The sequence below is a fragment of the Nasonia vitripennis genome, chromosome 5 (genome assembly GCF_009193385.2).
Source record: "Nasonia vitripennis strain AsymCx chromosome 5, Nvit_psr_1.1, whole genome shotgun sequence".
Classification (NCBI taxonomy): Eukaryota; Metazoa; Arthropoda; class Insecta; order Hymenoptera; family Pteromalidae; genus Nasonia; species Nasonia vitripennis.
The window spans coordinates 11,896,518-11,922,604 of NC_045761.1; the positions used below are offsets into that span (position 1 = coordinate 11,896,518).

At 47.3% G+C, this 26,087-nt stretch overlaps 1 protein-coding gene across 3 annotated transcripts; it reads right to left on the reverse strand.

The window, feature by feature from the left end:
* Positions 1-1,407: 1,407 nt before the first annotated feature.
* LOC100124254 (protein dimmed) lies at positions 1,408-20,450 on the reverse strand. 3 transcript variants are annotated; one of them, XM_001608125.6, is made up of 6 exons: positions 19,965-20,450; positions 15,727-15,898; positions 11,010-11,142; positions 9,873-10,061; positions 9,307-9,443; positions 1,408-8,112 (listed from the first exon to the last, which is right to left on the reverse strand). In XM_001608125.6, the coding sequence occupies exons 3-6, from the start codon at positions 11,136-11,138 to the stop codon at positions 7,953-7,955; spliced, it is 615 nt and encodes a 204-aa protein (XP_001608175.1). In that variant the 5' UTR covers positions 11,139-11,142; positions 15,727-15,898; positions 19,965-20,450; the 3' UTR covers positions 1,408-7,952. The 3 variants fall into 3 exon arrangements, with proteins under 3 accessions (XP_001608175.1, XP_032456994.1, XP_032456995.1); XM_032601103.1 differs by having other exon boundaries at positions 15,717-15,898; XM_032601104.1 differs by lacking the exon at positions 19,965-20,450 and adding an exon at positions 17,252-17,272.
* Positions 20,451-26,087: the final 5,637 nt, after the last annotated feature.

Here is a 26,087-nt window from a genome sequence, read left to right on the forward strand (position 1 = left end):
TCGTCCCATTAGCAGGTCCTTAGCCTTTGTGCTTTGTTTGCCTTGTCAGGTTAGGAGCTAATGAGAAAAAGATTTGCTTTCTTCAACTAAGTCTTGACAAATTTCAAGAAAATTCAGAAACAGAAGTTAATTTTGCTCTATCTTCTACTGCAAAACGCACGATCAACAATGACTTTTGTTTTAATACCTTTTTTAAGCAACGAACTGCACGTTCCATTCGAGATTATTGACACGAACGAACGTCAACCGCCAAAGCGGTCATGGTTCCGCGAGCTGGTCACAGGTGGCAGCACGCACTAGTTTCCCCGGCGCAACTACAGGTTGCACATCAGTTTGTACCCCATATGCAGGGCGCGAGATCGAATACTTATAGATATTTTTATAGACAAAAGGACAAGGGTCGCCATAGTCGCCATTAGTGTGTGGAAAGAACTCGAAGTGACCGTTACGCGTTTTTTGTGCTCTTCCAATCCCGGATGCCGAGGACGTGATGCTGTCGAGTTATCAATCTGCGGAGACTTATAGAGGCAGCTGCAGTTCGTAAGTTCGTTATGTTAAATGATTTAATCGTTGAATAATGTGTACTTGTAAATACGTTGTCCTATTGTACTTGAATAACCTAAAAAACTGCGTCGAATTCATACGAGGCGTAGTAGTACGTATGTCTTTGTTTGGGTGATTTTGCCATAAGTTGGGTATCAAATAAACTCGAAACGAACGAAAAAACGTTGAAACGTAACCGACGGCTAATTTTGTGACAAGTAAAGTGCGTAATAGACCCATCAAAATTATGATAATGCAAACATTAACGCCAAGGCCCCCAAAATGTCAGTTTCGTCACTTCGAAACTATTTCCAGGAAATAAAGCCTGGACGTTTCTGTGCGAGTTATGGCAGAATCTGCCATGCATAAACAGTGATTTTCGTTTCTGCATACAAATTCCACGTATATTCGAACCTGAAATCCGTTGGCTGTTTAGCCTTGAAAGCGTGCTTTTACGGCGCATAAGACGCGTCTCTCTCGCTCGAGACAGTACCATAAAAAAACGTTCATTTTGGTTATAAAATATTGCGCGGCCATATACTACCATAATGCCAAGATGAATTAACTTCTCAGCAACGTCCTCAATCAATTCTGCCTGTGACACTTGATGAACTATCCACCTTTGCATTTACGTGCGTCTCGTGTACAAGGCAGTATATACATCGCGAATAGATATACTAAAATGATGCATCGAATTTCCTTCTGTTAATGCGTAATCTCCCTTCGCGTGCATTTATACACCCATTGTTTACGAAAACTATTTTTTCTCAGAAATTACTCAAATTACTAAACTTTGATAATGTTTGATATTTAGTCGTTTTATCGTCGTTAGGGGTTCGGGTATAAATAAGCGTAGATGCTGGATTAAAGAAAAAACATTTTGCACTTTATTAAGCAACAGTTTACGATGAACTTTGTATATTGTAATGTACTTAGATTATCATAGGAATATGTCGTCTTCCTCCTTATAGAAAACAAGCTGATAATGAAGAGATGTGAAGCGCACGAAATAATTTAAACCCTATATAATATGTAACACAAGATGAGGAAAAAAAAGAACAAGCGTCCAACATATCTATTTTTTTTCTTTCTCTCGCTCGCATCAACCAATAATTGAATATATGTAAATTTATTCCCGCGCGCTCTATTCACCGAGGCTTTCAAGCGCGCTCGCGACGATTCGACCTTCGGCTACGGGCTTTTATCATTTTATCGCTCTACAATAAAGTCGAATATTAATTGTGCGCTCGAAAAAGAATCAGTCGCGTGACTCGCGATCTCGAGACGATAGAGAGAAGGAAATTGCCAATCAGTACAAGAGAACCGCATTGAAAAGACGATATTTTCTTTTTTTTTTTTTTTTTTTAATGAGAAGCTTCGATTCCACTCGATACTCGAGATCGTGTCTCATGCGTCTATTTCGTAGCGTCGTGGGAACTTTGAAAATTTTTGACACATTTGAATGTTTTTCTTATTGTCGTTATCGTTACGAGAATCCATTCACACATAACGCGATGCTTCGACCTCGCGTCGACGCGCTGTACAATTACAAAATGGAATGAGCTAATTCGGCTCGCAATTAAAATGACGCGTTTCGTTCGTGTGCACAGCGCAGCGCTGGCATCAATTCAATTTAGAATTACGCATATATCGTATACTCGATCATCGTTTCCGAGTAAAGTCGAGCGTCGAGTCGCTCTCAAAATTGAAACGTCTGCAAGAATGCGGATGAAAACACCTTTCCGCGCGCATACTCAAAGCGGGCGCAAGAGTAGGACAAAAAACGACGCCTCTCTCTCTCTCTCTCTCTCTCTCTCTCTCTCTCTCTCTCTCTCTCTCGGGTCAGTCATCCGAGTAGTTGAGCTTTCTTTACATATTCATGTATACAATTAAAAAGAACGACTCGCAGGCGCACAAGCCGGCTTCGATAAGAACCGCAACGCTATATAATGTACTCGTATACAGCAGTCTTACATAATCCGTTAGAATTTTACTTTGAGGCCGTAGCTTTTTACAAACGAGTATACAATATCAGTGCAAACACACACATACACTACTGCAACGTACTAAGCGTGCGTACGTTGTATACATGCGTTTCTTTTTTGCGCGCGCTTGTATATTCGCATACATGTCCGCTTTCACTCGCTTATGTACGAAATTTCGCGGTCGTTTGCACGTCGAGGAAATTTTCACCCGTCGACGATTTCCGTATCGCGCTATATCGTCCGGGTTTACAGTATCGACGAAGCTCTCGATTTCAATTTTGCAACTCGCAAACGTACACGTGGCATTTTTCGGTGGATTCGCTTGGAAAAAAAACTACAAAGTCGTCGCCGACGTTTATCGAGCTTGCGCATGTGTCCCGCATGTTTACGTTTGCGTCGAGCAACAATCGAGCGGAATAACAAAAAAGACAGGCTGATAACTTTGAATGTTCACAATAAATAAACTACGCGCAAAGCCGACGACCTAAAAAACAAATAATCGTGGCTCTCTCTCGCTCGACCTCGAAAAATCCCGCTTAATCGTATACGAAACTGCGACAGTTATCATGGCCACTTATATTCGTGGAACAGCGACGAGGCCCTTCGATGAACAAACGCCACGTTTCAATATTGTACTTACTCTATACGAATACACAATAAATAAAAACGTTACAATTCACGCGTGTTGTGTATGTGAGTCGCATAGCATGTGTGTGTGTACAATATGTAAGTCACTGGACGAATGAGGAAATAAGTACGAACCAGACGATCGTTTTTCGCGCGAGTGAAGGAAAAATCGGTCAACGAACTCGTCCTCGCTTCTTCTCTCCACACCGGCTCGAAAAACGATACCCGCGCCTCGGAAGAGAAGCCGACACTCCCCGAGCGGAGAGAGGCTCTCTCTCTCTCTCTCTCTCTCCCGATTCTCTCGAGTATATAAAATGTCAGGAGTAGCTCGCGATTATAAATTGCTGGCCTCGAGGCTTGTTTTGCGCGCGCTGCAGGTGTTGCCACTGCCTGCTCTCCTACGAGCGAGGAATCCCGATGATAATACGCGTGTATAATAGTTGCATTGTCGCGCGCTTGATTAATTTTCCCGCATCGGCTTTTCAATTTCGACGTCTGTTTACGTCTACTGGAAGCAATTGCATCCGTGTGATTGACGACGTCCGCTGTACTACGGTTGCGGGACAAGAAAACTACCAAACGTTTTGCCTTATGTTGCGATGTTTCATCTCGAATCTCTCTTCTATACGCATATGCAAGAGTTGAATTCTTGCATTATGAGAGAATCGAATTTCTTTATAAAGGTGTGTCGACGTTTTTCCGCTCGTCGAATGGCTCTTTGTATTGCGTGCGATGCGACGTGCGACTGGAAGGCAAGCGAGCGTGAAAGATATCTAACTTGGTAGAAATGAGTATTGCAATATATTTTTCTCTTCGTTTTATCGACTTATTTCTACAAAATTAGGCACTCTCTCATTCGCGGAAAAAGAGCTGTGCGCGCGTGCGATAAAATGAAGCATTAACAGATATAAGGTTGAGAATAAACAGTTTAGTTTCGTGGCTGACAAACAATAAAGTATACAAACATTTACACGTGACAATCGAAGCTTTATCGTTTCGTTGACAGACATTAGAATTTACATATAGATTATGCGCAAAGTGTTGGAATAAAGGCTATTCCTCTGACATAGTGAGATAGTTCTATAAACGAAAAAAGAAAACAAGAAAGATAAACAAAATTGCACGTTTTTATTATCAATGTAAGGGTTTTTCCTCTCCTCGGTATGATGTACAACAGTCAATTTTTCTTTAGATTCTGAATGCTGTGTTTATACAGATGTAGTACGGTCGCAAAAGTGCAAAATAATTTAAAATCTTAACCCCGAAATAATTTTCAAGCACGAGGGCATACAACATCTCGCTCGTGTATTAGTCATAAATATCACTAATAATATCCATACTCGAAACTCTTTAGCTATTACAAATTGTCGTTTCAATTCGTACAACTGATTTTTTTTTCATTTCCGTCATAGAAAAGCATCGCTCGACAATTTTCTCTTCTACCCTTAATCGATATATACGTCGTTTCTTTTTTACAAGTATAAAAATATGAAAAATTTTATCTCTATATTCACATGCTTTTTCATAATTTCACGTCTCGATGGCATATATTTGTCTTTTTACAAGTTGAAAGACGCGTCAGAATGTTTATGTTCGTTCATGAAGTACATTATTCTGCTCGAGTCTTGGTAACTAAGCACCGAAGCTAGACATCGATTACTTTATTGGAATTCCCGATTGCGTTTGAAAAATAATTTTTCCTCGTTACATTGTGCTGCTGCGTAATTTTGCTTTTCCGATCATGCACCGATGCTTTTTTTTTCTTCAAACAGATTCTGCTCTCGTTAATCGTTCTATTTGTACGGAAATGCGTTTCGTTTTTTTTTGTTTTCATACAAAATTTATAATATTCATAATATACAAATATCGTCGCAATAAAAAAATTTCTTTAAAATATATATATATATCTATATGTTTGATATTTAATCATATCGTTTTTTTTAATATATTTTCTCGGATGTATATATTATTTGCTACAGTATCTCCTGTAAATCGCTGCGTATTTATAATAATAAACTCTCTCTTAAAATTTTAAACTAAAAATTCAATAATGCACTTATGCCTTTATCAAACAAAAGAAAAAAAAAGAAGCACTGAAAGTTATCCTTAAAATATCATGACCCAGTTCCGGTATCCAGTATATCAACTTTCATTATATTCCGATATTTTAAGCATAATTTTCATCAATCACAAAAATCCATGCGCTCCACTAAGTTGAGATTCGATTCGACGATCGATCAAAAATAGTATCTCGCGCGCAATATTTTATTCCGTTTCTATATTCAAGGGCCTACGTTGAATCTCAACGCGAGACCAGCCTAACCGTTCACCAATCCGATACATATATATTCATATATCTCTCTATAATAATAATAGCAATAATAATAGTCAATGTTATCTACTTGTGGGTGTGTACATGCATCATTATATCGTCGTACTTGCAAGCTCGCGCGCCAAATCTACTCTCGATATCATTCGGATTTACATATATATGTGTATCGTAACATCGTATATGTATATGCAATAAAAATGTATATGGACGCTATGTTTCCCTCTGTAAATGCAACTCTCGTTTCGCTGCTGTTTGCGCGTGTCCGCGAAAAATCGAGAAATGAAAGAGACGACGAAGACCCGAAAAAAATATACACGTATATCTCTGGAGTGCAGGCGACGCATCGTGCGCGATTTGGCGAAAATTCGACGGTGCGTTGCGTATATAGGTACAACACATACGCAGGGCGACACACGATACGCCGCGTACTCGTTCGCCCGCATTCTTTTTCAGCAGGCTCTCTCACGCGCGCCGTGTGTGTATATATATATATGTATATATATATGTACTATAAACTCTCGAGCAAGTTCATTGACGCCGAAGTCGCCGCCGCGCAGCGCATTTCGGGGCCGGAACCGTTATATACCTGCTTGGATAAAGGCGAGGAGAGCAGCCTGAATCCGACTCTGAGCTTCTGCTGCTCAGCGATGATTATGACGATGACGATTGTGACGGGGACGCTGATGGGGGTGATGATGACGATGATGCGTGTGTGTGCGCGCGCGGGTATCGAGGATTATCGCGCGAGCTTCGCCATGTCCTCTCGTGGAATGTCAATATAACGCGTGTACACCATATATATTTATCAGCTGTCTGTCTCTCTTATAGGTATATATCGTAGAATTTGTGTGTGTGTGTGTGTATATATATCAATAAGGGATCCTTCAAAAATATCCACTGATATTCATGTATATAGTACAGTTGGAAAATCGGCGGCGACGCTTGGTATCGGAAGTTGCGAAAATTTGCAAAGTTTTCTTTTCGCTCGCTCCTCTCTCTCTCTCTCTCTCCCTCTCTACATCTACGTACTTTTTCATCGACAATTTTGATTATATTCCTCGCTGCAGCAGCATATTTTTTCAATTTTTTTTGCAAGCTTTTTGGACGGGTTTTTACGCTTTTTTTCTGTTGCATTTACATTTGTACCTACTGTGACGCTCCCGTACATGTATCAGTCGTTTCGCACCTCTTCGCACGTGGTTTCCGAAAGTATATCACACGAAAATCGCCGCCGATTATTTGCCCTCAATATATACGCGCATTTAATGTATTACATATACCCGGCACTCGATGAAATCTCCAAAACAATCGAAACGGCATGTATAGCATAAAAATCTAAAATGGTATGTATATTTATAATATATTCGGATTTGCATGACTCCTTCAGCTGTAGAACGTAATCGCGTGTGTGTGTGTGTATTGTATGGAAAGAGAGCGAGGACGTGATCGGAGCAACGGTGAGGGAGTACTTATATATGTGTCGACTCGAGCCGTTCGTCGTCGCACGTCTATTGCAGCTTCGACTATGTAAGATGCGAGACATGTATGGAGCGATAACATACAATAATAGTAGCAATAATAATAATAATATTAATAATAATAGCATACAACTTAGCGTGTACATATTGTCATATCGAACGGCGCGAGCACTCATGTGTGTGTGTGTGTGTGCGTGTGTGTAATAACAACATGTACATACATAAATCATCGAAAATGAGCAACGCACGAGGTTTCTATCACAGTTTCGCCCCCCATAGCTCTCGTCCGGCAGAATATATAGCGAAATTCCTCCGTCCTCGTTGCTCGCGCGAGCTCTCGCTCCTCTGTGTGTGCGCGTGTGTGTGTGTGTGTCTGTGTGATTCCACCTCCTCCTCCTCGGCGACGTCCTCGCGCGGATACGATCTACTACTCTACCCGATTCGCGTTCTAGAAATCCCAGACGCGAGGCGTCGTGTGCGTGTGTGTGCAACACGCACCAGGTGAAAGAGAGACAGGAGTGTGTGTGTGTGTGTGTGTGGAGTATATCCGGCTGAGGACTACAAGACGACGGTGAAAGCCGATCACGCGCGCGCGGAGAAAGGGAAAATATAGCGCGCACTCCTCTCTCTCTCTCCTCTCTTCACTCTGCCGCCATCTCTTCGCGCGCGCGTGAGTGTGTGTGTGTGTGTGTGTATTGTCGTACCCCTTTTCAAATCACTCCGACACTGCACTGAAGAACATTCCCCGCTGCTGCTGCTGCTGCTGCTGCTTCTTCGACGATCCGCCGCCCCCCCCCCCCCCTCGAGCAACCAAGCTTCTCAGTCAACTGCACTCTCGTTTTGCGTGTAAGTCGTATCATAAAGCTAAAGTTCCGAAATCGAGCAGTCCAGTCCAATGTGGGTGTTCGCACTTTCTTTAATTCTCTCTCTCTCTCTCTCTCTCTCTCTCTCTCTATCTCTCCTCTATCTAGTCACTTGTCCAACGGCTTATATCCTGCGCTCGAGATCCTCGTGCAGAAGGCTGTTGTTGTTCGTCTCGTGTAGCGAGGCCGGCGATGCCTCCTCCGGCTGCTCGTCGCCCCCGCTCAGTTCCAGCTGGCCGGTGCTGCTGTCGCCGCTGCTCGAGCCGCACTCGCCGTCGACGAATCTGTGCATAGCCACGGGACAGAAAGAGACGTCGTTTATTATTACGTGTATATTGCGTATGAGCTGATACAGATCGTCGATGGGTGTACACGGTAATCGCGAGTGCGTTTTCTAAGAGATTTAGAGGGGCTCGTGTTTATTTTGTTTTCCCTCTCTCTCTCTCTCTCTCTCTTACTCGATTTCGACACACGCGCGCTCGTATAACCTAACGAGAGATAAAAAGCGACGGCGGCATTTAAAATTTTGAGAATTTTCGTATAAAAATACGACGCCCACGCGCGATTTATCGAAGCCCGAGAAAAGCCTCGAGGCTTTATCAACGCAGGAGTACATGAATTCCGGTTATCTGCGAAAGACGCGCCGAGGTATGACCAGCTGTGTTTTCACGTCCGGCGCACATCGCGATAACGCTCGAAATTTCTTGATAATTACAATTAATACAGCGCGATGCTCGACGAGCGTATTCACGGGCGCTTCGCTGATTGTTTTTCTTTTTTTACAACGGCTATTATGACTTTGACTGGTGTATGAAACGCACGCACACACGCGCGCGCGGTTCTCGTTCTTTTCGTCTTTTATTGAAGCAGCTGAGAGCGTTATCGTCGCGCGCGCACGAAAACAATTGGCCGTAGGCCGAATCGATTTCATTAAACCGGCCGTCTAATTCCGTATGCGACTGCGGGAATGGTGTGCTTTGATTTTTACGAGGCCGATCGAACGAACTTGCGCTGCTGCGCGCGCGCGCGCGCGTGTGTTGATATATTTAATCGAAATCGGCCGAGATTAACTTTGAATTTATTCGACTTCTTAGCCGCTTTTATTACCAGCGCACGCGACGCCCAATATAATCTCTCTCTCTCTGTTGTATTGCAGAGCCGTCGCGGTGGCGATAATCCGGGAAATACCCCCATTATACAATTTCGCGCCGTACGCATACGAAATTACGTCCGAGAAGGCTAGAAAGCCGCGGCATTATCTGGCGATATTGAGGAAAAAAAGGCCTTGCTCAAACAATGAAGATTACGTAGAGCCGAAAAGAGGAGTCGATCGCGCGCAAAGATAAATAAGAGACTCGTGTGTGTGTGTGTCTCTCTCTCTCTCTCTCTCTCTCTCGCGCTAAATATACATCGAATCGTACACAAGCGCTTCGCTGTGATGTAGCTGTCTGTACACGATACATAATATGCGAACTTACGTGTAAGGCTGCTCCTCTCCGCGCATCTCGCATATGACGTTCGTCAGCGCCATTATGTAATTCTTGGCCAGCGTGAGCGTCTCGATTTTGCTGAGTTTCCTCTCCATTTTCACGTGCGGTATCACCTCTCGCAGTTGCTGTCGGCAGAGAAACAACGCATAGACACATGCCGATTAAAACGTCTGCCCGTTGATATACTAATGCGCCGTGCCTACACGCGTCCGCGCGCATTAGCATATAAGCGCCCGTGTGTATACAGCGTATTAGAGAAACAACGTCGCGCGCGAGTGACGAATCTCCGATTCGGAGAAGGCGTTGTTACAGCCGTTTTTGGCGCTCGTTTTCACATGGGAGAGCCGAGAACGAGAGCCAACGGCGCGAGCGAAGCTTTATCGGCCACGGCGTCTCGATAAGCTCCCTCTCGGCACGCGCGCGAAAGGCCATCGCGACTCGATATTAGAGTTCAAGAGCAAAATTAGCGAGAATATCAGCTCGCGATACATATTCTCCGCGAGTCTTGTTACGTAAGGCAAAGTATACACAAGTAATATACGTGGTCTGCTTACCTCGAAGGCGTCGTTGAGCGAGTGCATCCTCATCCTCTCGCGTTCGTTACTCTCGAGTCTCCTGAGGGTTCGTTCTCGCGCCGAAATGCCGCTCTTTCGTCTCCGAGTGGTCGGGGGGCCGCCCCGGCTCCGTCGCTTCACCCGTTTCGGGCCCCTTTCGCTCCCGCTGCTGTCGCTCTCGTCGCCCACCTATATGAACAGCACACACGCAATGCACTCGATTAGAGGAATAAGTTGACATGAAGGATTAGCGCATAGTCCGGGAAATCACGCGGTTGCCGCGGTTTTTCCCGGCGCTCTGGAAACAATCCGAGAGTGCGATAAAATCGTTCGCCGAAAGCGCCATTAGCGCGAGGAATCACCGCTCGGCAAACTGTACAATTCTATTGCTTTTAATACACAAGAGCTTCGACAATTACTCGGAGGAGCCATTAGTCGCGTCGGACTGGAAATTCGAGTTATGCAAAGGTGCTCTCGGCTGGCTTCCCTCTCTCTCTCTCTCTCTCTCTCTCTCTCTCTGTCCGCTCTCTTGCGAGTTCCTTGAAATTTTCAAGTATGTATACTCGCGCGCGACCGCAGCCTCTACACGTATGTGCGAGAGAGAACGTCGAGGGGCTGAAATTGGCCCGCACATTATCACTCGTGTCAATTACGATGATTCGAGGATAAATAGCCCGAGGCGCCGTATGTTCTCCTTTTTTTCTGCACCGAGAGAAAGTCGTCCTTTTACGTCGTGCTTTTCCAGAATTCTCCAGACGGCCGTGATAAGGGATCGAAAGTGATTTTCCCTCGACGTTTATTCTACACTTGCTTTACATTCGACGAAAAAAGAAGCCGCGGGTGACACGGTGCGGTGGGCTACGTACGGCGATAGCGTTCCACAGATATACGGCGCATTAACCGGGTCGCCCGCGAGGAAGGAAGTGCCGCACACTTGTTGCTTATAATGAGGTGACAACGTATCTCTCTCTCGCGCTGCTGCTGCTGCTGCTGCTGCTGTTGTGCTTCTCGCTCTGTATACTCGGCGAAAATGTCGCGGCACTTGTTTCGCGATTTCACGGATATTTTCGGGAGAAAGAACGCACGTTACGAGGAATGCACTATGTGTATATCGCAAGAAGGATCTGGTGTAATTACCTCAGCGCCGACATGGTGACGACCTCGTTTGCCGGTTAGCGAGTCAACGGAGGCGTCGTCCAGGTCGATGTACATCTCCTGATCGACAGAGTCCTGATCGCTGCCTGATAGCCTTTCCAAATTTCGCATTATCCTGAAACAATAAAGCGCCTCGTTAGTCCAGCGCCGATCGAGTCTAACGAGGCATTGTGTGTCGCCGATATATTTACAGCCGCTGCAGGCATTCCGGCTGCAATGCGTTCGACTCGGGACGATAATTGACTTGTCAGGGGCAATTATCCTCGCCGATTCACTTGTTTCCTAAAATTATCGTTCTACTTTGACGAAAAATCGTACGCTTATGTCAAGCACAGAGATTACGCACGGCTATCTTCTCAGCCTCGGCGCGTGTATGGGAAAGAGAACAATTAGAAACAAAACGTGCTTCTTATCTAGCCGCGTATTTAGATCACGCCGTGAGCTAAGGAGGCCAATGCCTCTTCTCCTCCGGCGCCGCACACCTGCCTCCAGTATATCTCGCGCGTCAACCTGTGCGCGGATAAATTCGATGGAGAGCTAGAGGAGGAAAAAATCGCCGCGCGCGATTTGAATTTCAAATGCAACCGATGCACGCGAATCTTCGCATGGAGGCGTCCGATAAGAATCGCATTCACGTATATATATATATAACTCTTATCGCAGTGAAAATTAACGCAAGCGCTGCGCATACGTCGAGAAGAGAGAGAGAGAGAGAGAGAGAGAGAGAGACGCGCTCGATTCGAAGAAAAATCCGCGCGCGTGCCGGCGCATGTGTACGAGATACAGTATGCGCATACATCCTTGCGTCGTCGGCATTGGCGGGATGATTAGCCTCTCTCTTTCTCTCTCATTGTAATTTCAATAATTCTTTTTTTACCTTTATCGCCGGCCTCGTCGACGCAAGGCCCTCGCGGAGGAAAGCGAAAATACGACGTACAATAGCGAAAATAGTGTGCATACACAACGTAAGCTCTCTCGGAGCTCGAGACTCGCGCGGGTCTATACGTAAATGGGTCAAGGTGCAGCGAACCGATCAAGTTCATTGGCACGACGACGACTGTGTCTACTGCTCTAATGCGACATTCCTCGGCTCTTTTTTTCCGCGTCAGCTCCATCAGAGAGCGAGAGAGATTTTAGTACGTATGTGTATTTTTGCAGCGCCGGAGACACGACCTTGACAGTGATTCAGCGCGTGCGCCCGCGCGCGAGTAAAAATAACTTTTGTTTGAGATCTCTCCGTTACGTGATTTGCGGTAGGTTGCATCGGATGCTGATGATGCTGTCGCAGAGACGGTCGTCCCGGCTCGCGATAACTGCATACACTGCGCGTTTTTATCTCCATTGTTGTGACAATTGCAAACGTGTACGCTCGTGCGAGAGAAAAAAACGTAATCGAAAATCGCGCGCGAGGGAGAGGAGGGGGGGGGGGAAGAAAAAGGCGACCCGATAAAATTCGTCTAGCCTAAGCAGATCGCTGAACTCTGCGGATAAAAAGAAGTGTGAAAATCCGCACGCGAGGCTTTTTCCCCCCGGCGATCGCTCGCGTCGTCACGTGCGGCTTCCACTTTCCGCCTGGTTTGCGCAATTTTTCCGCGATAATCCCCTGATGACGGCTTCTTGAAATTTCGCTTGGGATCCTGCCGTCTGCGGGAATTCCCGCGTCTGTGCGTGTGTGTTGTATACGGTTCTGGTTAAACATGCGGGTTCGAAGAATGTCAAGGAAGATGTACAGCGAGGAGTGGGTACATATAGTTAATAGTCAAAATAGCTCTCGCTATCGCCGCCGCAAGATTAGAAAAGCTCCATTTCTCAGAGAGTCGTTTTTCGATGCGGCGCTATGTGTGTGTGATCTGAAAGAGCCTTTCTAACGCCGCGAAATAAATCGTTTCTATTCTCCCCCCAGCTAAGAGTACCTGTGTAGGTACATTTAATTGTGCTTTGATTTGGGGGTGATGGACTCGATGTGTAGGTTTTGAAACGGCCTTCAAAATTCGAAAGGACGCGGTGAAAGTTTTTCAGCTGCGCTATCGAGTTCAAGTTTATTATCGGCGAGGATCCGATGCAGCGGTGATTTTTTAATCTGTGCGCTTGTGATAGGGACGAGCGAGAATTTCGGTTGGAAAAGGCGAGATAGAGGTTAATGTATAGAAAATATCGCGCGTGTGTACGCAAGGCAAAGTGATAGATAAAGCTCGGAGATAAGGATGCAAATCCGCCGACGACTTCGCTATACTCGGAAAGTCGAGTCCGAGTGATTCATTTGATCGTTAGAAGCGCAAACGAGCAATAAAAACGAATCGCGAAGAGACGCGTTGCATACAACCAATATGCAAGTGCGATCCTTCGAATTATCGAGTTTTATCGCGCTAACTCTTGCAATTATGACGTCGTTCGTGTAAACAAGGAAAAAAAGTGCGTTTAAAATGTACAAAGCTACATGTATAGGAGAAGACGGCTCCGCGACAGAGGCAAACAACTCTTGCTTTTTCAGCCAGGCATATCTAACATAGGCTAAGCACTGTATACACCCGCGCGCGAGATCTGTCATCTAGCCGAGAGCGCGCGAAAACACAGACGAACACGTGCTCGCGCGCGCTGTTCCCGCCTGATAAGCTACATCTCGTGCTCCACATCGCGCCGAGTCCATTGAGCGACGTCGTTTGCCTTCGAGCTTTTCACCGTCAATAACATTAATCACGGGGAAGTACCGCTGGGCCTTTTTTCTTCTCTCTTTCTCTCGCAGATGTGTAACGAGAGCATATTGTATTACTGATCGCCGCAACGATTGTGTACGTATTGCAATTGATCTCGTGGTGAGCGGCGAGCATTTCTGGAAAAGCCGCTGTTTTTTCCCGCTGAAAACACAGAATTATGCAACTATCGCGATAGCGGAGGGGGGCTTTTCGATTGAAGTGGATTTTATTGTTTACCGGAGATATACGAGCACGTCGAGATAGAGTGTTTTGGAGTTTCGAGTTAACAATAGGTGTGTCAAAACAAAAACAACAGCGACGATGACCACTATATTTATTGACTTTGCACATCTCTGCACAAAGTGGAAGCCAAAGATAATTTCGTCCCGAGAATTTCTATCAGGCGTAATATGTTTTTAACGAGCGCGCAACCCAGTCACGGTCAAAAGTCCCATTAACGGCGCCTTTCCCTCCGAAATCCCGTACGCGCTGAGATATCATATAGGAAAGTCCATCTACGCACGCGCATCAGTCCTATACGTTATATATACACGTTCACGGGTTATCCCCGATTTTTTGTCAGTGGCACGCGGCGCGTATACGTATACGAAAAATAACACAACAGAGAGAGAGAGAGAGAGAGAGAGAGAGAGAGAGAGAGAGAGAGAGAGAGAGAGAGAGAGAGAGAGAGAGAGAGAGAGAGAGAACCAGCAGAATCGGCGCTGAGTCGACGAAAAGAGCCGTCGGCGTTATTTGCATTCTTCGCGGCTTTTCGCGCGCCATCGCGCGTGTCGTGCCACTTTGTGGTGTGGGTGTGATGCCGGTTGCGTTGCTTTATGTCTGTGCTCGGCGATCTTCTATTCTTTTTCCTTTCTGTCCGCGTATACAGCGCTTCTGTGCTTCCATTTTTTGCGCCGAGTTTTACTAGGAATCGAGGTTTAAAGCGAATCGTTATGCTGGCGATCACGTGGCGTCAACGTGCTGTCATCTGTGTGTGTGTGTGTGTGTGTGTTTCTTTTGTGATTGATTCGATAGACTTTATCTGTTAACGAGTAATTATGGAAAGTATGATGTATAGTCCGCTTTTTTTAATCCCAAAAATTGTGTGTTCACCTGGGATAACCAATATGCATCAGTTGTATTATATGGAGGCCCCCCAATAGAGTGCGGATTCTTATTCAAAAGCTTTACATTCGAAACAGGTTCGACCCATTAGTTTTTATCTATGCGCAGCAGCTGTGAAATTTGTCCGAGAGCGCAGGAAAAATCTGCCGAGCTGATATATAATACACTCGCGCACACGAGAGAACCCGTTTATCTTATTTACAATTGATTGGATCGATGAAATATCGCCATAATAAATTACCAATAGCCATTAATTTCCCTGTTTGATTAATTTAATTAATAGTTTCATTACGATTCGCGTATAATGGGAAATGCTCGCGAGAGAGAGAGCCACAAAAAGCTTCTATTGTTTACCGAGAGCGTGTGTGCGTCTATCGATGTAATGTATGAATCGGCTCGATACGAAACACTCGTACAACCTCTGGCTCTGTACACTCGCAGTTGTAAAAGTGGAAAAGTACACCCGCATGTGTTAAAAAACCAGCTCGCCACTATACCAAAATAAACAAACGCCTCCGATGTGACCCACTTGGGGGGGGGGGGGGGGGGAGGGGGCAAAACGACACAGATTCTACCACTAATCTCGCGATTTTTATAATGGATCGGCAAATGTTTCGGCCGCCACACTCTTTCCTTATTTAGATTAGTCATCACTGTTTCGGCAACGCGATTGTAATCCGCCCCCAATTCTTTACACAACTCAAACAAGAGGCCAGGATCGCCCGTAAATCGCAGTAAATCATCACGGAGCACACGTCACATAATTCCCCGCGACGATAAGCTGACGGGGGAAATCCTTTTAGAGCAGCAGGAAAACGCTCGCGGCTCGTAATTAAAACAAACAGAGAGTCAAACAGCCAAAGACACACACACACACTTACTGCTCGTTGTCTATGTCTCCCGAGACGTGCTTTGCGCGACTTATCTCAGGAGAGCATCCATCCAAAGTCGTGCTTCGTCGACGAAACTCGAGTCTTGAGAGAAAACTTTTTCTTTTCCCCTCACAAAACACACAGTCACAGTCACTAAATCCGTCCGCTGCGTCGGCGATATCTGCAAGGAGAGAAAAAAGTAGGCGATCGTTAGCATAATATCTCAGTCGTGAATATAGTGTAGTATAGGGAGGAGGATTCAATGAATAGTTCACGCGTCGTCGTTATCTGGCGCATGCGAGGAGGAAGAGAGAGGGACGATAATGCCGAGTGCTGTACCTCGCGTGCGATTGAAGCATATAGGAGAATAATATAAACACGATAACGCCGCATCGATCGAGCGGATCTTCGATTTTCCTCAAGATTCGTGGTATGTAGATACACGAAAAGCCGAGCGCAATCCGAGCCGCGTATTGCAACAGTCGATCAATTCATAACTGGCAAGCGCTCGCCGTACGATATCGCTAATTAATTCGATCGATTTAATTATACACACTATACACTCGTGTAATCAATATATATATATACGAGACATTACACTGCAAGGTGAGAAATGAAAAAAAAGAAGAACTTTCACTGTCAATCGTCGCATCTCACGCGGCCGAACAAAAAGCAACGCTTCCCGTTACGCGCGCTGATGCTAGAGAGGAAAAAGGAAGAGAGGCGATTTTGACACGCGTAGAGCGCAGACGCGGAGGTATATAATCCGCGCATTATCCGAACCGGCAATCATAGAGAAAACGCAGCGGCGCCGCGCACAGAACGCGTGTATATTTATCTTAATTAAGGCTGCGACGTGCGTGTGCCCGCCGCGCGCGACGTTAATCAATGAATGGAGCAGCAGAGCGGCGCATACAGCTGCGAATCCTCGGGTCGCGAGTGTCCCAAGTGCGTGCCAGAATAATCTCGGAGAGCTGCTCGCTGTGAGTGTGCTCGGATAGACGAGAGCTTCGGCATAGAGCGTATGCGCTCGAGGGGATAGAGGCTTTTCCGCCTTTCGCTCGGCTCGACTCGCGCTTTTTACCCGGCGCGCTGCTGCTGCTGCTCCGGCGGCGGCGGCGGCGGCGGCAAGAAATGGAGTACTTTCATTTTCGTGCGAAGAACGTCGGCGGCGGTGTGCTCGGCATTCCTCGCTAATGGAGATTGCGAAAAGTCTTGAATCACTCTCTTTTCTTTTTCGCGCTCGCTGTTGTTCGTAGCTTTACGCGGCTTTTGCTCCTTTGATACTGCAGCGTTTATCTGATCAGGCAAATATTGGAATTCAACTCAAAAAGTAGGATTCGTATAATACACAGAGCCACGCGTCAAACGAGCCTCGGCCGGCGAGTCAAGTGTAACGAACGACCTTCGCCATTTACGTGCGCTCGCACAAGACAGCGCGATGGCATAATCCTATCACTGTAGCCGCGACGCGCGTAGCGGTATAAATTGCACGCATAGAAGATCGACGACTTTGTTAAAATTTCTCCTCTACCTTATTATCATCCTCCTCGTGGTCGTCGAGGCGCAAGAATGCGCGAAAAGTAAAAACATCCGCGATCCGAAAGCTTCTTCTCGATACACACTCGACGAAACGCGTCTCCGTACGCGGAAAGAGCAGCAAAGACAGCGCGTAAACAGTTGTAAGCGCGTATACACCGTCAGCGCAGAGGCAGACATAGTTGCACGTCCGGAATCCACAGCTAGAATCCGGCGGCGCGAGCCATTAGGAGAGCCGACTGCCGCCGCGCAAGTCCAGCTATCTCTTCCGAGTGCCTGCAGTCTCGGAAAAGCGGCTCGACATTCACCGAGTGACTTTGCGAGAGAGAGAGAAAGAGAGAGAGAGAGAGAGATAAGAGTCTCCTATACTAGTGCATAGCGGCCGACAACCGGCGACGCGTTCCGATTTTTCCGCCGGCTTTTTTCCCACGTGCGCGTCTGCGCATCGACGATCGCGATGTAAACATCAAGGGTAGAGGACCTACATAACCACGGCGTCCGGCCTCGATCGATCGGAAAAATTGCCATCGAGTCCTGCTTCGCGCGGCTCGCAATTTCGGCTTTTGGAAGAGGAAGAGAGAGAGAGAGAGAGAGAGAGAGAGAGAGAGAGAGAGAGAGAGAGAGAGAGAGAGAGAGAGAGAGAGAGAGCGAAAGAAGGAGGAAGGTTGCACAAACTGCCATTACGGCCGAGGAATTCGATAATTCAGCCGCACACACACACACACTGCGCGCTTTTTTATACCGGTCCCCGCTCGATTATTTTCGCCAGTTATACATTGTGGTTTTCTGTTTTGTTTCTTTTCCCAGATTTTCGTTTGTGCTTCGGGAGGCCTGTTCTTGCACGCGAGCGCAGCGCTCTTTGGAAACACTCGCGAATTTTTGCGTCGCGCGCTTGCGACATTTATTTGATCGCGAATTCGCGAGCTCCGCGAGTTTTGTTTATCGCCGCGATTCATAACTATTCGGCTGCCGCAATCGTTCCTTTGTGTCTCCGCTTATTTTCGATGATCGGCTGCACTCTCGCTGCGATTCGATTTTCATTCATCCAACACTCGGTTGCGCGACTGCGATCAAACTCGCGAACGTGCGAGAAACCGCAACGTTATCTCTGCATGAGCGAACGATTTTTTCTCGCTCTCTTTATCGATAATGGGAATTATTAGCATTTTTTTCGCTCTTCGAAATTTTAACGAATTTACCTGCCGGTGTGTGTCTCGTTCGAAAAGCTCGCTTATTAACGCCACACACGCCGCGCTCGGCGATTCGGCCTCTATCTCGGGGTTCGAAGAACATCTATATATTACAACGTGTATATAGGTATACGGAGCACACCTTCGCGCGTCTACGGCCGCTGTTGTCAGGCTCCTTCGCGGGGCCGATAAATTAATTCAGCGCGACTTTGCTTTCTTCGAATCGCTCGATTGATAAACGCGAGTAGCAAGCCGTGGGATTGCATAAACAATGTTCGATAAGTGCGCCGATATCTCTAATCGTTTAGCCTCTCTCGTGGCGGCGCGGACGCACACACGGAAAACCGGCCGCTGCTATACTCTAATGTATAACATATAAGCTCCGCGATCATCGGCGCGCTGAAAATCGAAAAAAAAAGGAGCTGGCGGCGAACGAAAATAACCGGCGAGGGGCATCGGGAGAAAAAATCGGAGAGGAGAGATGGAAGATACCGGCTCTCTTGAAAAATATTTCGATATGCACCGAGCGAGAGCGATAAAGTTTTAGCCGAATCGACTGGAAACATTAGAGTCGAAACGTACAAGCCGGTCGTCGGATAAACAAGATTAAGAGCTAATTAAATTGCGATGATTTAGAATTTTTACAATATCTCGTCGCGCAGAGCCGGAGAGTTCAGGGCAGCGAGCAAATGTGTCAATGATGCAGACGCTTGAATTTATCAGTCCGGCGTATCTCGTAACTCAGCGCTGGATATTTCGCCGAAAAAGAAGCTATTTTTTTCCTTCCACCGCTACTCGTTCGTGTTTGAAAAATGCAAAAAGTACACGCCGCGCCCGCGGTATCAATAGCCCGCAAGCCATTAAAGCGCTTTTATAGTGGTCTATACGTGGCTGTCAGCTATTCGTGGCTCGGAGTTTATTTATGTCTCGTGTCTTTTTTTTTTTTTTTCATTTCCGCGACTCCTTCCTCCTTTTTCACAGTCCAACAGCGCCGTGAGATGTCGGCCATTTAAATACCCTCGCGAAGCGAAGAATTTTCGGGCTCGTCCCGCTATCCGATCGCTCGCGGGGGAAAGTCGCCGCGCTGCACTTTTCGCTCGCTACATCGGACTCGGAATTCGAAAACTCGCGCGCGACTTGTGTAATTCGGTGTGGGATGATGTAGCACGGTTTTGTTTAGAGCGCGCGTATGCCCGGCGTCAAGAGCTTATCGCGCGGCAATTTTTTATGTAAGCGCTTATTTTTCCGCGCTAGAGCGACGACGCGCACGTCTTCCGCGCGAGAGATTAGCATAGAGCGTGTGTGTACAGCAGCTCGTCGTGTCGCTCGTCGAATTACACGTTTTTCCGCGAGTGCCGTCGTCGACGCGAGTCTTTCTCTCTCTCTCTCTCTCTCTCTCGCTCGCCGTCTCTGTCGCTGTCTCTACGAAAATAACGCCGTCACGGCGCAGGCGCGACACTCGCGCACACGGAGAGACGGACGTAGACGGGCCATATAAGCGAGCGCACTGGTACGTACCGTTAAAATAACGTCGGTCCAAGTGATCCTCTTGATTCTTCTCGGGTCTCGGCAGCCGATGAAGAGTCGGCTCGGCGAAGACTCCGGATGCACCGAGTCTCTTGCTCACTCCGAAAATCTGAGGAACGACGACGAAGCACTCTTATCGATCCGGATCTCTCTCTCTCTCTCTCTCTCTCTCTCTCTCTCTCGTGGCTGGTTTACTTTTTATTCACACGCGCTGCGGCACTGACTCGTAGCAATCTCCTCGTGCGCTGCTGCAGGAGCCCGCGTCTGCGTCCGTGGTTATGCACTTGCCGAAAGGAAGCAGCTCTCGGCTCTCGAAAATAATCGTGTGTACGGAGTAATGTGTGAGCCGCGAGCGAGCGAGCGACGCGTGCGTGTCTCAGCTGACCGAACGCCCGATACGGACTGACTATAACTGTAAACGACTACTTGTTGCGGTTATTCCCCTAGCCTCCCGCTCGCTCTCCGTCTCACCGCTCAGTGAGCCCCTCCACCACTCCGTAGCCGCCGCCGCTGAGATACCCCCCTCCGGCTCCATGCGCACACTTGGTCGATTCTTTCTCCGTCTCGCGCGCGCGTTCGTGTGTGCTGTGTACGGCCTCGTCTCCACTGCACTCTGCTCTATGCGGGATTTATCTCTTCTTTCCTCCACCGATTCCGGGAGGATCGGCTACTTGGCTGCCCCCTTTTTTCGGGCCTTCTTCAGGCCGCGGATTACGCGGCTGTCTACAGGCTGCACACACGAGGGGCTTACACTTTTCGATCGATAAGTGAAAGTCCCTGCTGCAGCGCGGATACGTGAGCGCTTTTTTCTCTTCGGGAAACCGACGTTACGGATTTCTGCCTCATTTCTGCATTTCCACCTTTGATATACATAATGCTGCCCAAATTACGCGGCGCAAGCGAGATAAGGGAACCCGTTTGCCTTTTTTCACACCGCGGTGAGCGGCTCTGCTTTTTTCAGCACAGTCTTTAAACGCTCGGCGCACGAGATGCGGTCCAAGGACGCGAAAAAAAACGGCGCGAAGGAAAGCGCGCTTATCTCACGGCGGTTGCTAGATATAATAGAAGGAAGTTCCCGCGATCTACATATAACAATTACGATCTCGATTCGATATCTCCGCGGGGAAAAACACGGCAAAGCACTCGGCGTCGCCGTTGGAAAAAGTGCATAACACCCTCGCCGTATAATACAGAAGAGGGGGGGGGGGGAAGGATCGAGCGTGGAAGACATGTCCCTCACTCCTCGGCCGGTGCTTCCCCCTCTCCACTCCCACAACGTTCCTTTAAACCAGTTCCACCGCCGCCACCTCCGGGTTCACCTGTGCTCTCTCTCTCTCTCTCTCTCTCTCTCTCTCTCTCTCTCTCTCTCTCTCTCTCTCTCTTTCCCCCTCTCTCGATGCAGCCGTCGACTGTTTCGAATTCGCGCTGCTGCTGCTGCAGTCGCGAGGCGCGAAAGCCGAATTTTTAGACCGGGAAGAAGGATGCGAGTATAATACCGCTATGCGGATAGCTGGCGTTTTGTGTACGCATACTCTGTATAAACACTCACTCGACGCCGGGATTCACATAAATACGCTATCGATCGATTCGCCACGGCGGCGGCCGTACAATAGTATTGCGGTGCTTTATTTTGATACCCGTCAATGATACGGACGATAAAATTAGTCAAAAACATAATAGGCGCATACACACACACACAGACACTCGTGACTCTCTGCGCTGGCGCGCGGCGGCGTGTATTGTATATCTTATCCATCGCCCGACTAGAAAGAGAGATAATTTGCACTGATGAAATCTCTGCCCCTATCTATATACACCGATTTTTCAGCGACTCTCTCTCTCTCTCTCTCTCTCTCTCTCTCTCTCTCTCTCGGCGTTCCATTGTTCGTTTAACGATCTCTCGCCGCGCCGCGCGTTTATAATAATCGAGAGATTGCCGGTAACGACTGCATGGGATATGTCTAGGAGAGTCTCGCGCGCGCGTGTGGCCCTCAGTCATTACGAATTTTCACGTCGTTGCGATTTTTCCAGCTTCCTACTATAGGTTTTCGGTTATTCAACGCATTTCGGACGAGAAATCCAGGCGGCGCATGGTGATGTCGAGAAAGTTATCGCGATCAATTATATACAGCGTAAGGAACGCGTAGAGCGGCATGACTATCGGAATCGGTTGAGTATAGACCTTTCACGATCGCGACGGCGGCGGTAGCTTGTGCTACAGCGATTAATACGTAGTTTTCTAGTAACGCGCTGTTAATCGCCGCATATGCAGAATATACGTAATCGAAGTCGCTCTGATATTACGGGTTACAAAACCTGTACGAAAACGTAAATCGGAGCCGTTTGAAATTCCGCCGGAGAGCTCTCTGCCGATCGTTATTTGGATCTTGCGAAACTCGTTGCTCTAAAAAAAAAAAAAAAAATCTGTCAAACCGTATAGCCTTTGGGCATCGGGTTCTTGGGGCCCGAGGCGCCATAGTGGCTATATCGATCGGGACACGCAGGCGTTCTCTCCTTTTCCCCGTTATGTATTTACAATCGGCGCTCGATACGTATTTTTGGTCGTGTTCTCACACGGGAATTGCAAATTTTGCCCTGTTTGATTAGAAAAATTTGAAAGCTGGACGGTTTTTCGGTGCCAGCGAGGAATGCAGCAGCGACAGTATAGGCTATTATTTTCAGACGTACAGTAATTCCCTCTCCCTCCCATACACCTAATCTAGGTTACGGGGCATAACGAAGAACCAACACCGGCCGATCGTGAAATCCGCGCAAAAAAACGCTGCCGATCGTGAGTCACACACTCGCCGCGCGCGCATGAGAAAGCCGATTTTTGGTCACTCCTAGCAAGGATTTCTTTAACGAGAGTGAGTGTACACACACACACACACATACGCGCGCGCACACGTGTACCGAGAGCCGTGAGCGGCACATGAATTATTTCTATACTACTCTCCGGCACTTTGTTCTAAAGGCCTCTTTCAGCGCGGATTAATGTGTGCAGCATTTTTCAAGCCGAGAGAGGCTCAGCAGTGGGAGAGAGCGAGAGAGAAAAGATACAAGTTTACCTCGTTACGAAACTCCGCTGCTTTTCTGAAGTTTCTTTGGAAAAGGTTTATCGATCGACTTAATGAGCCGGCGTGTGGGTATTTCGGTGACCGGTCTGCTATGCCGCCGCCGCCGCCGCGGCCACCTGTCAATGTTATCGCGAGCTTTGTGCGCCTCGCGGAGAGAGAACCGATTTGTTGCCGGGCGCGCGACGTCGCTCTAATATACCTATGATATTAATTAATAACTTAGCTCTGCGCAGTGCGTTCGCGGATTCATTTTTTACGAAACTCATTACGCGCTCGTAAAGCACATACGGGGATCGAAGAGGCTTTTACTTTGTCGCGCGAGAATAAGGCGCTTTGAGAAATGATCGGCCCATTCAATTTCGGCCGTAAAAAGCTTAGCGCGGCATTGTGTTGAGAAATACGTGCGCGAGCACGGCTTTATATTTTAAGCATTTTGCTATTCAGGGAAAAACCCCACACCCAGGTAATGCAATAAAACTTTCGCTCGCTGACCGTTTCGAGACGCACCGTCCCCGGTCCGCGGATTAGGATGTGTCCAGATGTGCAATAAAATGCTTTCGGACCTTTTTCTTTTATATGCAGGCGAAATATGCATCTAAGCTGCAGCCCTCTGCGGACTGTAGCCCTCAGTTCAGCCCTAGCACTTTCCTACAACTTGTATTCTTTTTGATATAATAAATACTGATATTTTTACTCTAAAATCGATTGAGTTAATTTTGATTGATAAATTCAATACATTGAAAATGAGCCTTGTTATTACGAGCTCTTACACTTTTAAATGAAATCCCGCAAAGTAACGCCGCCGCGATTCTTATCTGCGAACGAGCTCCAATTTAAAAAGGCCGCGCGCACGAGAGTAAGTATATAAATCGCGCGATCGAGTCCGCCCGCTACCCTCGCCGATAGCGCTCTTTTCTGATTTCTCACGCGGCGGGGGGTTGACGCCTCGATTATATACGCAGCGCCGACGAAAACAGAACGAATGAGACGCGTGCCGATCGAGAATCGTTAGAACCTTTAGAAGTCAGTCGCGCTGTGAGCTAATGCGTCCGCTTTGTCTTCGTTGCGGAGATAAGGCCGCGTACTTAATTATCCGCGGGGATTACACGCTGTACCTATGTATCGCGTTACGAGAAAGTCCGAGTTTCGCCGGGGCGTTTAGCAACGGCCTAATACGATTAACGGTTGTGTGGCTCGGGCGGCAGGTGCATCAGAATTCGACACTCGACGGAAAACCGAGCGTCCCAGAGACGGCATTTTTCTTCACTTGACTTCTCTCTTCCCCGATGCGTAGCTTCTTCGATTTTCATGTGAACGACCGCGTGCGATGAAAGAGAGACGCGTGGGTTCCCATCGGATAGCTCTGCGCTTCTTGGGAATGACACGGACAGAGATCGTTGTTTTTTCCGTCCGCGTTGCAATTAGCGCCGAGTTTTCCGTCGATTTCGTCGGTAATTGATGTCGCCGCGGCCTGATTGTTCCCGCGTTCCCGCTCGGAATTTCGATGGGAGTTTTATATAGTTGCTTGCCCAACTTGTCCTGGAAAAGAAAATAAATAAATAATCGTTATGTACACAGAGTCGGTCATCGATCACAAAAATATCGATCCTTATCCACTGCTGCCGAGAGATTTTCCCCGCGCGATGTTTGCGCAAACGCTCGGCAAAACTACTCGTTTTCTCTCTCGCGCGCGCGCAGCCTTGCCCTAGTCGAAAATTCGCTCAGAGGTTGATCGCTATCGCTGTACGGCTCCTTTTTTCGCTCCTCTAGATTGGTCCGCGGTGACGTCGTTGGAGAAATTTCGCAGCTTGTATCTGCGCTCTCTCTCTCTCTCTCTCTCTCTCTCTCTCTCTCTCTCTCTCTCTCGGACGAGCTTTTGAAATATCTTCGAAAGTTCGATAGTCGGGAGATAATTGGAGCCTCTCTCGGACAGCCGCTGCCATTCATTTTTAGCTCTCCTGCTCGCTCGCGAGCTCAATAATGACAGAAGAATCCTTTTATCTCTCTCTCTCTCTCTCTCTCTCTCTCTCTCTCTCTCTCTCTCTCTCTTTCCCGTTGGACGCGGCTATCGCCGCTTATGATCTTTTATTCTATCTCCTGCTCTCTCTCTCTCTCTCTCTCTCTCTCTCTCTCTCTCTCTCTCTCTCTCTCTCTCTCTCTCTCTCTCTCTTCATCTCGGTCCCGTGTATACACTATTAGTTCATCTGCATATCTCGTATACCAGAGCTAGCTCGAGTCAATCGGCCTGTTGTGCTGCTGCTACACTTTGTTTTTTTTCTCTCTCTCTCTCTCTCTCTCTCTCTCTCTCTCTCTCTCTCCTACACGGCTCCCGCTCATTTCGTTGCGCGGATACGTATCTAGGTTTGACTGTCGAGCCTCCAAGTTCTCCGAGTGTGTATTGCGAGATACATTTCGCCCGTGTGTATCGTTGTACACGTTTTAATCGAAACCGATGGAAATTTTAATTGCACGCTGCTGCAGCGTACACACGCACACACACACGCGGGCTTATGAATTGAATGGAACACAGCTCCGGAATAAATTAATCTTTTCGCGTGCTTATCGCGCGTTAAATATTTAACGCCGCAAAATACACGCGCGCGCGCGCGCGACTTTCACATTCGCGATTCACTTGAAAATACAACGTTCGTTACTCTCGTACGAGAGCCGAGGTGTATTGATTTTTTTTTCATACACACAGCCTCGAGCGAGCTTCATCTGCGGTTACAGCCACTGCGCAAAAAGCCCCATGAATGGCCCACTTATTGTCCGCGTGTGTGGGTACGTAGATTCGCGAGTAGTCTTGAAAAGCTGTGTGCGCCGCTAATTTTAGTACGTTTAAAATAATTTACCGCCGTTGTTTCCACATAAAACACACATTGCGTCCGCGGCTCGTACACACACACACACACACACACGTGCGCTCATTACGTAAGCTAATCTTCTAACGAGAGGTCGTCTGGGGTATTTCGCGAAAACCGGAAGTTGATCGACGAGAGAGAGAGAGACGCAAATTCACTGTCATTGTTTGCGATCA

Bases quoted from the DNA above. Each gene is read 5' to 3' on its own strand.
- LOC100124254 (XM_001608125.6), bottom strand. From the start codon at position 11,138: ATGCGAAATTTGGAAAGGCTATCAGGCAGCGATCAGGACTCTGTCGAT. The intron at 10,062-11,009 runs GTAATTACACCA...CTGTTCATATAG, and splicing joins GTCACCATGTCGGCGCTGAG to GTGGGCGACGAGAGCGACAG. The intron at 9,444-9,872 runs GTAAGCAGACCA...CTCTGCCGACAG, and splicing joins CGCTCAACGACGCCTTCGAG to CAACTGCGAGAGGTGATACC.